Genomic DNA, 18192 nt, shown 5'->3' on the forward strand with positions numbered 1-18192 from the left:
TATTTTAAAGAGAGTTTGAGTACTATTAATGATATATATATATATATATATATATATATATATTCTATGTACATAATTAATCAAATTTAGAATTTTTAGAGAGAATAAATTAGTTTTTATTTTTTTATTAAATTTTGAGAGTGTGATTGTAAAAGCAATCATAATAACGTGTATTGTTGATGTAGTAGTTACACTCTCTCCCGACCACTGATTTTTATGTTTCTTTAGATATTTTCATAAGATATAATTACACGCAATCTAATGAAGTCTATTAATTTATAAGATATAATTACCCATTTGAATTACGGAATCAAGTCAAGGCACCAAACACTAAATTTACCCAAATAATTGAATGAAAATAAAAAACATGATAAAACACGATCCGTTTTTGATATTTTATTTCTTTCTAAATCTGTTAGAGTTTAATAATTGTATTAAACACCTATTTTTCAAATTTCCAAAATGAAATCAATGACTCATCGAAACAAACGGGCAAGTAATGCTTAAGAAACAAAATTGCCTCAAAAATTCAGAGACCGTAATAATAAACAACGTACCAAATTTGATGTAATTGTTCAAGTTTATTAAACTTGTAATTAGGGATCAATCGAAGAGTATAATATTAAGAATTTACAGCAGACGGAAAATGCTGAGGAGTAAAAGTGCAATTACCCCAAAATTGGAACGATTCTACTAGTACAATTGTAGGTTCGTTGACCAATCACTTTGAATTTAAGTCATACAAGAATCTGAAGAAAAAACAAAACCGTGTCCATCTAATTGTAATTTTACCAGGGGAAAAAATAAAAAGGTTAGAAATGGCGATCAGACAACGCTATCCCTATCACAATATAAAGAATAAATTATACTAATAGTCACAAGCTTTAAGATACTTGCAATTTGGTCAGAAAACCTTTAAAACTTAAGTTTAAACGTATCACATCAAATTAGTAAACAAAGCGATTAAAATAAAAATATCTTAAATCTCAGTAATTCTAATGTGAGTTTTGAATATTTTACGATTAAATTGTAAATTATCTGAAAGTTTAGTGACTGTTAATACAGTTTACCCTAATCTAAACTAGGAAGAGTAAAAGAAAGGAGCTTTTAATTAGCCATATGAAGTCTCTTCTCTACTAATTCCAGATTCTTACTACGTTACATTCTATCATCTCTTTATTTATTTTTCTCATTCTTTGAAACAAAAACACACACAGAACTTGCATATTTTTTCTTCAATCTTCTACCCGATCCGACCCGAACTGGATTGTTCCTCGTCTGTTTTTCTCACCAGAGAGATCCCTTTTCTGGAGAGAAAAACAAAACGATCAAGGTAACTTTTATTTGAATTTGTTCCATTTCTCTTAATTTTATTATATTTGTGTTTCTGTTCATCAACCGTTGTTGTTTTTCCCCCATCTTTGTAAAGATATTTGTTTTTGTTTGTTTTACCTCAGCACATTCGAAGTTTTCTGTTCATAAAAATTGAGTTTTTCCCTGTAATTTCTACTTTAGATTCATTTTTTTCTCGTTTCTTGTAGACTTGAAGTTGGCAGCATTGACTTTTATTATTCACTTTAATAATGCTTTCTTCCCCCCTTTTTTGCAAAGGTATTTGCTTTTGAATATATGATTGGTTGGTTCTGCGTGTATCATGTATTAGCTAAATTTCAGTTTTGGATTCAAAGTTTCGATTTTTTTTCCTTGCCATTTTCTAAGAAATAAAATATGTTATTAAATCATGTTGGCATTATTATTTTTTAAGTTTGAGCATTGTTTTGCTTCTTTTCATCTATAGAAAAACAAATATTTCCCAATTTAATAGAGTTTTTAATTATTTTTTATATAATTAAATTAGCAAAAAGTTCTTTTCCTCCTACTTTCATGTTACTTTCTGATGTGGGGCAGATTTCATTGTTTCTGTTGGCCTCTGTCCTCTTCGTTTTTGTCTCCTTAACCTCTCTGGTTAAACTTCAAACTTCAAAGAGGTTTTGCTTCATGTTTAAACATTTGGTTTCTTATTACATTGATCATCTTAAGTTTTTTCAAATTATTATTTTTTGGGGATTTTTTTTTCAAGGCTTGTTTTGTTTTTCTCTTTTAGATTTTTTGTTTAACATGGCAGGTTTAAGCTAAAAAAAACCCCATGATAAATTGAGGACTGTATATTTGGTTCTTAACTTGGTTGTTTAAATCTATACTTGTTTGATAATATGCTGTGTTATTCGAACTTGGTCGTGTCATTCCCCTCATATTTGCCGGACATGAGTTCTTTACCTAAGGATTTTTTATGATTATGACCACGATGGTTCCATTTATATTCACCTAAAAAACTTGTTTTTTATCCCTGCATTGATCATGTGATGATGTCTGCTGTTAACTGCAAGTCGTTCGCTCTTTTCTACAGTAAATTTGGCTTCTGGCAAAAACGGCTGGCATATCCATTGTAGACGATATTTGCTGTTAACCAGGGTTCTGAAATTACAGTCTTGATGGGGAGTTGTGTATCAGCACCTGCCGAAAGAATAAGGACTATAAGGAGATCTCGTCGTCGGATCCGAAAATGCTGTAGGAAGGGTACCAGTTCTATGACGGATGGAACCAAGAAAAGGAATAGTGATGCCCGTGTAACGGATAGCTGTTAGTGGATATGTACATATGGATTTTGAGAATGGTATAACCGCTACTCGTAGAAAATCTGAGGCTTAGAACTCTTCATTTCATCTCACTCAGTTGCAGTGGCATCTGAGTCAAATTGATACAAATGGTAGATCATTTATTTTGGTAGATATTAATAGTTTTTGCAGATACATTTTGCTAAATATAGAAGATTACCGAAAACTTGCGACGAAATGATGAAAAACACATTTTTTTCCTCCCAAAATTGAAGGCACTGCTTATTTTGTTAGATTGGAAACGAGTACAAATGGTAGTATAACATAAGCATTTTGCTAATTGAACTCAAGGATGGGAGTTGGATTTGGGTATGAGACATGAGAATGCATTTTTTTTTATGTTTTTCCATATTGGAGGATGATACTCCGTACCCAAGTTCGAATATTTTTCAAACACAAGTATCAGACATGTAAACTTAAAGAAAAATGAGGAGTAGGAGTAAAATGGCACTCTTTTTCTTTCCAGTAAACTTTTCATTCTATGCAATGAACCGTCTTGACAACAATATCTGTGTTTTTTTTCCCTTTAGTCCTTTAGCACTAGATTTTAGTGCATACTATCGATGTAAATCCAAGTTGACTTAAGTTTTTCCTTGCTGCAGGAGCTTCCCGAGAGGATGCTTGGTTCGATTCAGTTAGTATTCTTGAATCTGATTCAGATGATGACTTCATCAGCATTCAAGGAGGTAACCGACGATTCAACCTTTGCTTGATGATAATTTAAACTTCTGTAATAGAAAATAAAGAATGATGATATAGCAATGGAACAATTTGGAGCTGACTAATGAACTATCAGTCACCGTATAAAACTAGTAATTATCTGTCTTAGTTTTTCCGTGTCTGGTGAAATTTAGACAATGGCGGGGGCAAAATATATCACAAACTTATGATTGCTAATTTTCTCGGTGTTTTACATCGTAGAGTTTGCATTGTTTAGTACTCTACCATATGAACTGTTTAGTTGTTGTGTGCACAATTCTTGCAAGTAATTTTGAATGGACAATGAGAATATTAATCATCTATGACCGTCTTATATATGTAATTTGTCCGGACTTTTCTTTTCCAGATGGTTTTCCGTTGGGTAATGCCATTGGGAATATGTCAAGTGGTCAGCTGCTTCAGTATTACAGAAAGGCCGATGAAATTTGTAATAGGAAGAAGAAACCATTAGATCATCGTTATGGAAGCTTTAATGGTCCGAAAGAGGATAGGCGTAATTCCGAAGAGAAAAACTTAAGATCGGGATTATCAAGAATGATTCCTTTTGTGAGTTTCAATGAGAAGATTTTAACATCGGGTACGACTCCACAATCCCAAAGAAAGAAATCGGCCGTTTTAAGGCTTTCTTTTAAGAGGAGGTCGTGTGATGCAGAAGACAAACTTGAAGACCGTAAGTAATTTGGGTTAAGTTTATTTCCAAAGTTCTATTTAGAACTACTTTATTGAGTTCAATGATTACTCCTAAAGTAGAAATTTTGCGTATAATATCAACTTCATCGATAACAGGTACATCAAAACGGTTTTTATATCGTCCCAGAGCAGGATATATAATTCCGTGTAGCAAGGAGGAGAAGGCGAGTTCAGGATGTTGGTCCGAGATTCCACCCTCAACTTTTAAACTTCGAGGCGAGACCTATTTCAAGTATGCTAGTGATTCTTCTCACCCTTGACTTATCTTTTGTGTTAGTAGTTTTCTGTTGAAGTTCCCGATTAATGATCTATTTTCCGTACAGAGAGAAACGGAAGTGTCCTGCACCGCATTTCTCCCCCTATACTCCAGTAGGCGTTGACTTGTTTATCTGCCCAAGAAAGATTAATCATATTGCCCAACATATCGAGCTTCCTAATGTAAAAGCAAATGGGAAAGTTCCCCCTCTTCTAATTGTAAATATTCAGGTATATTGCCCTGCAGATCATTAATAAAAATGCTTCCCGGCAATTTCTTTTAAGCGATTTGTATCGTCTCGTGTCTTCTCTTGCAGTTGCCAACTTATCCCGCTGCAATGTTCCTCGGTGATGGTGATGGTGAAGGAATGAGTCTTGTTCTTTATTTCAAAGTTCACGAGAATTTCGACGAACTCATCTCTCCACAGTATCAAGAGAGCATCAAGGTAACATTATAACATTCCACTTTTGGAAAGCATGGTAATATCCGTAGTCTCGGTAATAGAAGGGTGCCTAATCCAGTTTCTCAGGCTAAATGGTTCTTAGCTATTCCTCTTTGCTGCTAGAGAATCTACTTGGCATATTGAACTATAATCTTGTACTCACTTGTGTGGTAATTTTTTTCGATATTGCTCTGACTCTTCATATATATTTGAAGTATTTGCGTTGATACCCGAGTCCGACTTCAGGATGAAGATATTACTTTCCAAGCAACGTTTAAATACATGAAAAACGTTAAAAAAAACATTTAATGTATCATGCTGGATACATACCCATATCTCATACCTTCTAGTTTAAGTAACATAGATTTAAATGTACGTTTTACCTTCACTTTCTCGGCATCACATGCATGTCTTGTTTTTTTAGAATATTTTGTAGTTCTAGTATGGCAGATAATATGAAAATTGAATTGAAAAAATGGTATGTTACGTTGTTTCCAGTTCATTCATCCAATATTAGCCACTTTTTCTTTTATCTCTCTCTCTCTTTGTAATGTCTGTTGATAGTTTCTGCTTTTGCTCCAGAAATTGGTCGATGATGAGATGGAAAAGGTTAAAGGGTTCGCGATAGACTCGATCGTTCCCTTCAGAGAAAGGCTAAAGATCATGGTTGGTTTGGTTAATCCCGATGATCTCAATTTGAGTTCTACCGAGAAGAAACTCGTAAATGCTTATAACGAAAAGCGGGTTCTCTCACGACCTCAACATGATTTTTATAAGGTATGGCACACAAGTTTCTACTTTGTTCATTGGGTTTGTTAGTGTTCAGCTTAGCCGATAGATTACATACACGGACAACGCTACTAAGTCATTATCGGGATTGGTTGCGAGGATGTTGATTCTATAATTCTCATGCAGGGTTCTAATTACTTTGAGATCGATATGGACATTCATCACTTCAGTTACATATCAAGAAAGGGGTTTGAGTCGTTTCGAGATCGATTGAAAAACGAAATTATTGATCCGGGTTTAACCATCCAGGTAACACCCCAATCTCTGATTGGATACTGATTCGGGATCTAGCTGAGTTAATGTCATTCCGATCGCAAGTTCGTTGCATTCGACCTTTGTGCAGCACTTTCGATTAGGCCTGTAAATGAACTGAACGTTCAGCGAACCGTTCATGAACCGTGAGGCAGGAAGTTTGTTTATGTGCGTTTATTTATTAAATGAACGAACATGAACAAGATTTTGTGTTCATTTAATTAAATGAACGGACATGAACATAGGTCTCGTTCGTTCATTTACGTTCGTGAACGTTCGATTATATTCGTTCGGTTATGTTCGTTCGGTTATGTTCGTTCGGTTATGTTCGTTTATGTTCATTCATTTATGTTTAACCCAATCTTCTTAAATCAATTTTGGGATCAATTTGTAAGTATCTTAAAAATATTAATTAATCTGATATTCTGATGACCAATTCCATAATTAACCTAATTTTATTTGGAAAACCCAACAATATTAACATGGTTTAGTTCTTTTTGAACGATCCATAAGCTGCATACCCAGCACCGTCAACATCCATTGTGTCGGAACCTTATCTGAATGCGCTACCAGCTGATTATCCGATGAGCAAAGAGGAGTCCCAGAAACCGGTTGCTTTCGAAACCAAGTCCAAAGGTGATGTGTTGAAAACATTTTGATATTTCGATATAACAAATTAAGTTAAATGAATTTTAAGATTTTCCAAATGATTTTCTAAGTATATTCAATATAATTATTCGAATATCAAAACATTACTCCAAATATTTCAAAAATCATTTTTAATCCTTATTTAAGTGTAAAATTAAGTTTTAATCTTAAAACAATTTCAAAATAATCTTTCAAAGTATTTCGAACCATTTTAAAGCCAAAAATTCCAGATTGCTCAGAGGGAACCGATTCCCCCACAAGGGGGTACCGATTCCCCCCTAAATCGAGATTTCCAGAATGCTCGGAGGGAACCGATTCTCCCATAGGGGGTATCGATTCCCCCTGTTCAACGGTCGAAATATTTGAATTTTACACTTAGGGAACCGATTCCCTATGAGGGGAACCGATTCCCCCCACGCTCCAAGCTGTTTTATTAATTGTTTTCACACTAAAACGGCTATATGATCTCCACTAATCATCCCCAACGTTCATAAGTGATTCAAGGTGTATTTAAACAAGTTCTGAAGCCCTTGATCAATAAGAAATCATAGAGAAACAAGAGATAAAGCATCAAACACCAAGTTTGTGCAAATCAAGCCAATTTTCCTTTCAATATTCATTTTGCTTTCAAGAACACCATTTGTGCTCATTTGTAATTATCTTTGAGTGTCCTTTTCTTGTTCTAGAATTGTGCAAACATCTTACATTGTGATGCTTTCCTTGTAAGTTTGCAAATTTGTAATCTTCTCTTTGGGAAAGAGTGTTCTCAAGAATTGGGGTATATTCTTGAGGGTGTTGTAAGGTTATCTCTTTGGCCTCAAAAGAAAGAACAAATTAGTGAATTTGTTGGAAAATCCTTAGTGTGGATAGCTAAGGTAGTGGACGTAGACTTTGATTGAGAAAGTCGAACCACTCTAAATCACTGTGCAATTACTTTCAATTTTCTGCAAAAGCTTCCACCAAATTTTTAATTGCCAATTCACCCCCTCTTGGCCAATTCCGTCAATCGATTAACTCAATAATTGGTATCAGAGCCTAACTCATTTGAAGGTTTAATCGCCTCTTGAGTCGATTCGGGAAGAGTTATATCGATAATCAAAGTCATCAATGGCCTCCGCTTCAAACTTCGACTCCGGTCTCGACTCGATGCCCGTCAACAAGCCTCATTTCTTCAATGGAGCTAACTATGCATACTGGAAGAATAGAATGATGTATTCCATTCAAGCAAGTGACATGAGAGCATGGAATGTTGTAGAAGAATGATACATCAAACCTCTCACTCATCCAAGGTTGTGGAGTGAAGGAGAGACAAGAATGTTCCAGCTCAACTCCAAAGCCATCCATATCATTTTTTGTGCTCTTGGACCAGATGAATACGGAAGAGTTTCATCGTGTACAACCGTCAAAGAAATATGGGACAAACTTCAAGTCACTCATGAAGGTACCGATGAGGTAAAGAAATCTAAAATTAGTATTCTAACGCATAGCTATGAAAATTTCAGGATGAAATCAAATGAAGATATCAAAGCTATGACGGATAGATTTTCAACGATTGTCAATGGTCTCAAATCATATGGAGAGATCATTTCAAATGAAAAGCTTGTGAGGAATTTAGTATACTCCCTCCCAAAATCGTGGCAATCAAAGAAGACGACAATCATCTAGTCTAAGGACTTAACGTCCTTAACTCTTGAAGAGCTAATTGGGTCACTCCTCACTCATGAAATGATGCTCGAAGATGAGGTGGACCTCGACAAGATTGACGAGACACCAAAGGAGAAGGAGAAGAAGAAAAACATTGGAGTTGCTCTCAAATCCACAAAAGATGAGAGTGATTCGAATAACGATGACGATGACGAGGAAATGGCATTGTTTGCCAAACGGTTCAGAAAAATGATGAGACCTTATCGAGGAAGAAAATTCAAACGAAATGAAGGCCTCAAAAATGAACCGAAAGAGAAGGGCCCAATCATTTGCTACGAATGCAAAAAGCCAGGGCATGTTAAATATGATTGCCCACAATTGAAGAAAAATGGTCAATCAAAGAATAAGCACAAGGCTCATGTGGCTACATGGAGCGATGAAGAAAGTTCCGATGAAGAGGAACAAGAAGTAGCTAACTTGTGCTTGATGGCATTAGGGGAAGATTTTAAGGTAACCTCTAACTCATCCGATTTTGATGATTTATCCTATGATGAGTTATTAGAGGAATATAATGGGTTGGCTTCGGATTATGAGAAATTATTTTTAAAATATAAAAATGATGTTTCAAAATTGAAAAATGAAAACAAACTCATATCCAAAACCAACAACGATCTTGAAAGTAAAATCAAAGATTTGCAAATCAAACTAGAAGAGTTTGAAAAGAAAAATTTAGATTTGCAAAATTTACTTTCAAAGATCAATGATGATCATCAAAAGAAAATTGATGATCTTAAAACTTCTTTTGATAAAGTTGGAACAAAACATTTTGAAAAAGGTGGGAATTCAAAATCCAACTTTGTTAGAAAAAGTTTTAGAAACTACAATCATAGAGGTCCCCAAAGAACCTCAAATGGAAAAATCGTTAGAAGTATGTGGGTTCCTAAAGAACTCATTACTACTAAAGATAAAAATATCCTACACAAATGGATACCTAAGGTCACATTGAAGGTATTGGTACAATAGGTAATACCTCTTCCATACAAATTAAAAATGTTTTATATGTGAATGGATTAAAGCATAATCTATTGAGTATTAGTCAATTGTGCGATAAAGGATTCAATGTCTTATTTGAAATTAATGGTTGTAAAGTCATTGACATTACATCTAATCGGATTATGCTTGTTGGTCATAGAATAGGGAACATTTACATGGTGCATTTAGATTCTTTTGATATGACTAATTTATGCCTAGTTGCTAAGGATGAACATGATAGTTGGTTATGGCATAGGAGACTAGGACATGCTAGTATGAGTGTTTTGCAACGGCTAATTCAAGGTGATTTAGTTCGAGGGTTGCCTAAGCTTAAATTTGATAATGATAAAATCTGTGATGCTTGTGCTAAAGGAAAACAAAAGCGTGTTTCTTTTAAATCCATTAATGACGTATCAACTAGTAGAGTATTACAATTGATCCATGTAGATCTTTTTGGGCCAACTACGACTACTAGCTTGGGTGGAAAACAATATGCATTTGTCTTGGTAGATGACTATTCTAGATATACTTGGGTTATATTTTTAAGTACTAAAGATGAAGCATTAGAACAGTTCATCACATTTTCAAAAATAATCCAAAATGAAAAGGGTTACTCTATAACTAGTGTTAGGACTGATCATGGCACTGAATTTGAAAATCTTGAATTTATTGAATTTGTAATTCTAATGGTATTTGTCATAATTTTTCAGCACCTAGAACCCCTCAACAAAATGGAGTTGTTATGAGGAAAAATCGAACTTAAGAAGAAATGGCTAGAACCATGCTTTGTGAAAATAATTTGCCAAAATATTTTTGGGCGGAAGCCACAAATACTGCTTGTTATGTTGTTAATCGAGTAATGATTAGGTCAATTTTAAAGAAAACTCCATATGAAATTTTCAAAAATAAAAAGCCTAACGTTAGCTATTTTCATCCTTTTGGATGTAAATGTTTTGTTTTAAACAACGGTAAAGAAAACCTTGGCAAATTTGATGTTAAAAGTGATGAATGAATTTTTTTGGGTTACTCTTTAAATTCTAAAGCTTATCGAGTATTTAATAAAAGAACTTTAGTTGTAGAAGAGTCTATACATGTTGTTTTCGATGATAATCCCCTTCCAAGGAAGGATTCTTGTGTGAATGATGATGTAGGTGTTATAAATACAAATGATGTTAGACATGAAGTTGGAGAACCATCATCAAAGGAAGAAACGAAAAATGAGGAAACTCATGATCCTCTTGAGAATCCAACCATTGAAGAAAGGGAAGTATCTTATCCAAGAGAGTACAACTATGTCAAGGATGGTGAAATTATAGGTGATCCATCAAAAGGGGTAACAACTCGATATTCTCTTAGAAATATTTGTAATTATGTTGCATTTATCTCATGCATAGAGCCTAAGAATATTAAAGAAGCATTAAATGATGAACATTGGATTATGGCTATGCAAGAAGAGTTAAATCAATTTGAGAGAAGTAAAGTATGGACATTAGTTGAAAGGCCTAGTAATAAATCTACTGTAGGTACTAGATGGGTATATAGTAATAAGCTTGATGAGAGTGGTAATATAGTGAGAAACAAGGCTAGACTTGTTGCATAAGGGTATACTCAAGAAGAGGGCATAGACTATGATGAAACATACGTTCCCGTAGCTAGGATGGAAGCAATTAGAATTTTATTAGCATTTGCATGTTTTCATGAATTTAAATTATATCAAATGGATGTTAAAAGTGCATTTTTAAATGGTTTTATAAAAGAAGAAGTGTATGTGGAACAACCTCCAGGTTTTGAAGATTCAAAATTTCCAGATCATGTTCTTAAATTGACAAAAGCTCTTTATGGTTTAAAACAAGCTCCTAGAGCTTGGTATGAAAGATTGTCAAATTTTTTAATTGAAAAAGGTTTTTCAAAAGGAAAGGTTGACACTACATTGTTTTTAAAGCATAAAGGTAAAGATTTATTAGTAGTTCAAATTTATGTTGATGATATAATATTTGGTTATACTAATGATGTTCTTTGCCAAAAATTTTCTAAGCTAATGCAAAGTGAGTTTGAGATGAGCATGATGAGGGAGTTCTAATTTTTCTTGGGACTCCAAATCAAGCAAAGAAAAGATGGCATCTTCATTAATCAAGCTAAGTACGTCAAAGATATGCTCAAGAAGTTTGGATTGGAAAATGGGAAACCTCATGACACTCCAATGAGCTCTTCAACAAAGCTTGACTTAGATAAAGGAGGTAAATGTGTAGATGTTAAATTATATAGGTCAATGATTGGCTCTTTGCTTTATCTAACTGCAAGTAGACCGGACATTATGTTTAGTGTTTGCTTATGTGCTAGATTTCAATCATGTTCTAAGGAATAACATTTACTAGCTGTTAAGAGAATCTTTAGATTCCTTAAGGACACTCCTAGTTTAGGACTTTGGTATCCTAGAGACTCTAGTTTTAGCTTGCATGCCTTATCTGATGCGGATTATGGAGGATGTAAATTAGATAGGAAAAGCACATCCGGTACTTGCCAATTCCTTGGAAATATGCTGATTTCTTGGTTTTCAAAGAAACAAAATTGTGTTGCATTATCTACCACTGAAGCGGAATATATTTCAGCCGGTAGTTGTTGTGCACAAGTTTTATGGATGAAACAATAACTTTTTGATTATGGAATTGAAGTATGTACTATTCCTATCAAGTGTGACAATACTAATGATATTTGTCTCACTAAAAATCCCATCCAACACTCTAGAACTAAACATATTGAAATTAGACATCACTTCATTAGAGACCTTGTCACTAAGGAAGATGTAGTTCTAGAATTTGTTGATACTTTGCATCAATTAGCGGATATTTTTACAAAACCCTTAGATAAGGAGAGGTTTTGGACACTTAGGAGAGAATTAGGTTTAACTGACCTATATTCACTTAGTGTTTAAAATAATTCAGTACTTTTAATAAATACTGAAAAATGCTCATAATAATAATTTTTTATTGCATTCATTGCTATTAGTTAGGGGGAGTTTATGGTTCTTGATGAAAAATTAATTTTATGTTCAAATATCAATTAAAGATTAATTTAATTGTTTGAACATAATTATTTTTTAATATATGAGTTGCCTATACCACTAGAGAAGATTATTTAGCATTTTGTGTGCTTAAAAATCGGATTTTATTATTTGGTGCAGAGGGAATCGATCCCCCCATGAGGGAACTGATTCCCCCTTTGAAGAGGAATCGATTCCCCCCACAGGGGAATCGATACCCCCTTGGGGTTCTGTTAAAATCGGGCAAAACACCCCAAAATCCTCTTATTTTTCTTCTTGCCGTCGTTCCCTCTCAACTCTTTCCCTATCTTCATTCTTGCCTCAAATCAATGATATTAATCGGAATTCGAATCAAATATCATCTTCTAAACATGTTGGAATCATTAAAATCGTGCAAACAACATCTAAATCCCCTCAATCTTCATCTTTCAAGGTAAATTTTCTAAACTCTCTATTTCATTGATTTTGAACATAGGATTAGTTTTAATTAGTTCTAGGTTGAAATAGTGATCGGGCATTGATTGTTTAGTGATTTGAAACTAGATGTTACAACTAATTTCATCAAAAACACAAGAATTTTTCAAAAAATTTTAAATTTCCGAAATTAAAAAAAAAATTGTTGTTTTTCAAATTATTGTGTTTTGATTAAATTATGTTGTTGTTATGAAAATTATACCTATATTGTTTCTCAAAACCGTATTTGTCAAAAGTTTTTCAAAAACTTTGCTCAATAGGATTGATTTAGCGAACCTTGAAATATTGAGGACTCAATTGAGTTTTGGGATTAATTGAATTGCATACATTTGTTTTTAAAATTGCAGGTTATCCAATCTATTCCGATTTCCTTCACCATGTCCAATCCTAAACGTGCTAGGTCTTCATCTAGTCGTTCTAGTTGTCAACCAAATCCACCTCCTATTCCTCAAAATCCTATTCCAAATCTTGATCCTAACTTGACTATCCAAAATTCTTGTTTCAATCAACCGGGTCCTAAAGATTATCGTTTTTGGTTTTACCAATATTTTGACCCGTATAAGATTAGGGAAGAACGTATCCCATCTCTTCAAGCTATGGTTGCTATTAACTTTAAATATCTCTTTATCTTGCACGAATGGAAATTTGATAAACTTTTCGAACTTGAACCCGTTGTCTATCATCAACTTGTTCGTATCTTCTATTGTAATGCCGTTTGTATCAAAAATCGTGACAAAACCAAAACCATAGGAGTACGTTCCTACCTCCTAGGTCAGTATTTCCATCTTGATTCGGCTTACATAGCCAATGCCTTAGGCTTGGATAATGAAGGTTTATCAAATGAAAAACAAGTTTTAGGCTCTCGATATAAACAAAATGATAGTGCAAGTGTTCTAGATCTTCATGAGCGTTTTTTTCATCTCATGATCACTAGGTGGTTTCAACCATCCGGGGGTCGTTATTATACTCTCAGAGCTTTAGATCTTTGGTGGTTGCATTGTTTTGAACACAATATAAAAATAAACCTTTCCGAGATTATCTTTGTTGAGATTGTTGAAACCGTTAACCTAGTGCCAAATAAGAAACTCTATTCTTCACTAGTTTACGGTTGTATCCTTAGTAATCTCTTTTCTAAAGTCGAGCTTCGAGTTGGTCTAGATGCCTCTTTTCCTCTTAAGAAACAAATCAATCTTCTTTCTTTAACAAGAGCAGGATGGGTCAAAGATAAAGAAACCAGTGAATGGGTTCGATCTTCTGCAACTACTCCGGGAGCTAGTTCTTCACAAGCTCCACTCGAAGCTGACGAAGATCCAGAGTTTGAACAATTAATGAGGGATATCGATGAAGCCGAAGATGAGCCTGAGCAACCCGAGGAGCACGCACAACAATCGACTCAAATGCCTCCATATTTTCAATCCTTTATGGAGACATTTGATTTCCGATATGCGACTATGGATTCGCGCTTTACATCTATAGAGTCCCATTTATCCACAATGGGAGCTCAACAATTAGAAATTCTTCAGGAAATACGTGCAAATAATGAAGCAACCAACGCACGTATTAATGACCTCACTAACGAAATGGCCGCTATGCGAGCTCGTTTTCCTCCTCATGATCCGGATATGTGATGAAATGTTTTACTTTGAACTCCAAACTTATTGTTTTTAACATTTTGAATATTTTGGAATGTTTGAATTTGTGAATTGATTGATTGTGAATTTGTTTGGATTTATGGATGGTATGAACTTATATGTTTGGTGTGATTTATTCATTATTGCATCATTTACATCATTATTAGCAATATGACCAATTTTGTCATATCACATTGTTTATGAATATTGATTATGGAACTAATGGCTAACGTTTCTCTTGATTGTGATCTTAGCAGCTTATGCATACCTATACCTAATCAATTGGCTAAATGATTTTCACGTTTCTTTGAATCTTTTTGATTTAACAAAAAAGGGGAGAAGTGTGTGTTTTTAAAATGATAAATGGGAGAAGTGTTAAAGTAAGGGGGAATAATTTCAAAACTTGATTTCAAAATCTTAAAATTACTAAAATGTTTTGTTATATCAAAAAGGGGGAGATTGTTGAAAACATTTTGATATTTCGATATAACAAATTAAGTTAAATGAATTTTAAGATTTTCCAAATGATTTTCTAAGTATATTCGATATAATTATTCGAATATCAAAACATTACTCCAAATATTTCAAAAATCATTTTTAATCCTTACTTAAGTGTAAAATTAAGTTTTAATCTTAAAACAATTTCAAAATAATCTTTCAAAGTATTTCGAACCATTTCAAAGCCAAAAATTCCAGATTGCTCAGAGGGAATCGATTCTCCCACAAGGGGGTACCGATTCCCCCTTGAATCGAGATTTCCAGAATGCTCGGAGGGAACCGATTCCCCCATAGGGGGTACCGATTCCCCCCTGTTCAACGGTCGAAATATTTGAATTTTACACTTAGGGAACTGATTCCCTATGAGGGGGAACCGATTCCCCCCCATGCTCCAAGCTGTTTTATTAATTGTTTTCACACTAAAACGGCTATATAATCTTCACTAATCATCCCCAACGTTCATAAGTGATTCAAGGTGTATTTAAACAAGTTCTGAAGCCCTTGATCAACAAGAAATCATAGAGAAACAATAGAGAAAGCATCAAACACCAAGTTTGTGCAAATCAAGCCAATTTTCCTTTCAATATTCATTTTGCTTTCAAGAACACCATTTGTGCTCATTTGTAATTATCTTTGAGTGTTCTTTTCTTGTTCTAGAATTGTGCAAACATCTTACCTTGTGAGGTTTTCCTTGTAAGTTTGCAAATTTGTAATCTTCTCTTTGGGAAAGAGTGTTCTCAAGAATTGGGATATATTCTTGAGGGTGTTGTAAGGTTATCTCTTTGGCCTCAAAAGAAAGAACAAATTAGTGAATTTGTTGGAAAATCCTTAGTGTGGATAGCTAAGGTAGTGGACGTAGACTTTGATTGGGAAAGTCGAACCACTCTAAATCACTGTGCAATTACTTTCAATTTTCTGCAAAAGTTTCCACCAAACTTTTAATTGCCAATTCACCCCCTCTTGGCCAATTCCGTCAATCGATTAACTCAACATGATGGATTCCAGAAGGGATGTTAAGTATTAAGCACCATTTCTTCTACTCAAATAATCTTCTTTTCTTTCATATATAATGGAGTATTCGAATTTACAAGTAAATAGCGATCAACCAGCAACTCAAGTCAACTTACTTTGAACTCAAGAACCCAATAATGGTGAGGCCTTATTCCATAGGTTGAGAAGTTCTTTAACGCGTTTCATCAAACAAAATTTTGTGCGCCATCCGGATATGGAAGTTTAGCCAGCTGAGAAAGAATGGTTTTTGATGTATGAGTTGGTGTGAACAATAAACCAACCTACTTCTCTCATCTCCCAATTTTCAACTTCTACATAGCACGAAACTAAGGACATGTTTGTTTGATCCCCAAGGATTAAGGTCTGCAATCACACGAAATACAATCTGTGTTCATCTCGACTGTTGTTGAAGGAGAGAGGAAGAAAGAAAGTGGAGGAACGTTATGCAATCTCACATCAGTAGCAAACAAGCAGCTCAGGGTTGGTAACTTATATAAAAGAAGATGGGGGGAGAATAGGTTTAAGCATCTTTGCGTTTTGGGCAATGTTGAGCTTGAATCGAGCTCAGAACCGAGCTTGAATCGAGCTCAGAATCGAGCTTCAATCGAGCTTGAGTCTCGAGTTTTAATCGAGCTCTTAAATTTTTTTTTGAGTTTGAGTCGAGTTTCAATATTATATTTTGAGTCGAGCTTGATAATTTTAAGCCCGCGAGTTTTCGAGTAGCTGACTTTGAAAGTTTTCGAGCTCGAGTCGAGCGATTATGTTCGTGTTCGCTTAGGGTCTCCGACGCTTATGTTCGTTTATTTATTAAATGAACGAACATGAACAAGTTATATTCCTTAATAAACGAACATGAACAAAAAAAATTGTTCGTTTATGTTCGTGTTCGTTTATGTTCTTTTATTTATTAAATGAACGAACATGAACATACCTCCGTTCGTGTGCGTTCGGTTCGTTTACAGGCCTACTTTCGATTTCCTGATCACCAATAAAATTACAAAATAACCAAAAACCGAAAGGAAATTATACTTTAAAATACAGTAAAGTTAGCTCAAAACATCGATGCTTAACTTTGGGTTAATGATCTTTGCCTTGGATTGACAGGCACAAAAACAAGAGGAACTCCCGGAGCAAGTATTTTGCTGTCTGAGACTAAACAAGATCGACTTCTCCGATCACGGCCATATACCGACGCTTCAGACGGCTCAGGATGCCTAATGAGGTCGTCGTCGTCGAAGTGCATGATACCAAATTTAGAAACTTACATGGAGGGATCAATTTCATTTTGTTGAATCTCAAACATTATTATAAGGGTAAACTACAAGGGAGACCACCAAACTATGGTCGAAAGTCAATGTGTCCACCAAACTTTTTAATTGATTCAATCAGACCCGTTAATTTTTAACAGATGTGGTGATGTGTCCGTTAATAAATTGGCATAACTATTGATTCAAACGTCTATTTATTTTTCATTTCAATTGGGTGGTGACACATGTCATCACCTGATTGGATAGACAAATTATTTAATTAAATAATTTGAAATTCATAAATAAAATCTTTCAATCATATATTGACACGTGTCATGTTTTAATTGGATAGTTAAATTTATTTAATTGAATTAAAATAGTGACTAAATTGATAGAATATGTAAATATTAAGGACCAAATATATAATTATGCCAATTTATTAACGGACACGTCACCACATTTGTTAAAAATTAACGGCGCGATGGTCTGATTGAATCAATTAAAAAGTTTGGTAGTCCGATTAATTCAAAAAAAAGTTTGGTGGTCATATTGACTTTTAACCATAGTTTGGTGGTCTCCCATGTAGTTTACCCTTATTATAATACTTGCTTTACTGCAAATATATTTAGGGTGCGTTTGGTTCACGGAATGTAAGATTACCAGTGGAATAAAAGATTATCAGGGAATAGGATTACTGGGAATGTTATATTTTATATTTGGTTGATTTAGCCAGAATGTAAGATAACCGTGTTTGGTTAAAGGAATAAAAGATTATTGGAATGTATATTTGACCAAATTGTCCTTATTATATATTTGTATAATATTACAAATTGGAAAATATTTATATATTTTCTTTAAAAAATTTAAATTCATAATATTTATATAATTTTTTTTACAAAATTAAAAATATAAAAAAGGTGTAATGAAAGGGTAAAATTTTATTTTTAATATCTGAACTTCATATAAAATTTTAATCATAGACTTTTTTTTTGTAAATCTAAAATAATTTAAGGATAAATTTGTAATTTAACCTTCGTAGAATTTTTATTATTCAATGACAGAAGAATGATATTTTTGGAAAAAAAAAATAAAAATTTAAGGACATTTTAGTCTAAAACGCCGATACTGTTACAATACCTAAGG

The 18192-nt window shown here is 33.9% G+C and overlaps 1 protein-coding gene across 1 annotated transcript; it reads left to right on the forward strand.

Annotated features, from left to right (window-relative positions):
• The first annotated feature begins 3119 nt into the window (after positions 1-3119).
• Positions 3120-17020, forward strand: LOC120208471. Its single transcript, XM_039207751.1, has 9 exons — positions 3120-3168; positions 3278-3361; positions 3742-4065; positions 4182-4317; positions 4409-4571; positions 4658-4786; positions 5366-5560; positions 5699-5821; positions 16907-17020. Exons 1-9 carry the CDS (start codon positions 3120-3122, stop codon positions 17018-17020), a joined length of 1317 nt encoding a protein of 438 aa, XP_039063682.1.
• The last annotated feature ends 1172 nt before the right edge of the window (positions 17021-18192 follow it).

Source organism: Hibiscus syriacus, unplaced genomic scaffold, assembly GCF_006381635.1.
Source record: "Hibiscus syriacus cultivar Baekdansim isolate YM2019G1 unplaced genomic scaffold, ASM638163v2 tig00016563_pilon, whole genome shotgun sequence".
Taxonomy (NCBI): Eukaryota; Viridiplantae; Streptophyta; class Magnoliopsida; order Malvales; family Malvaceae; genus Hibiscus; species Hibiscus syriacus.

What these genes read in the sequence shown, in the direction of transcription:
- LOC120208471 (XM_039207751.1), top strand. Translation starts at nt 3,120, where the DNA reads ATGGCACTCTTTTTCTTTCCAGTAAACTTTTCATTCTATGCAATGAAC. An exon ending in AGAAGACAAACTTGAAGACC is followed by an intron (nt 4,066 to 4,181) that starts GTAAGTAATTTG and finishes CATCGATAACAG; the next exon opens with GTACATCAAAACGGTTTTTA. An exon ending in CTCAACATGATTTTTATAAG is followed by an intron (nt 5,561 to 5,698) that starts GTATGGCACACA and finishes ATTCTCATGCAG; the next exon opens with GGTTCTAATTACTTTGAGAT.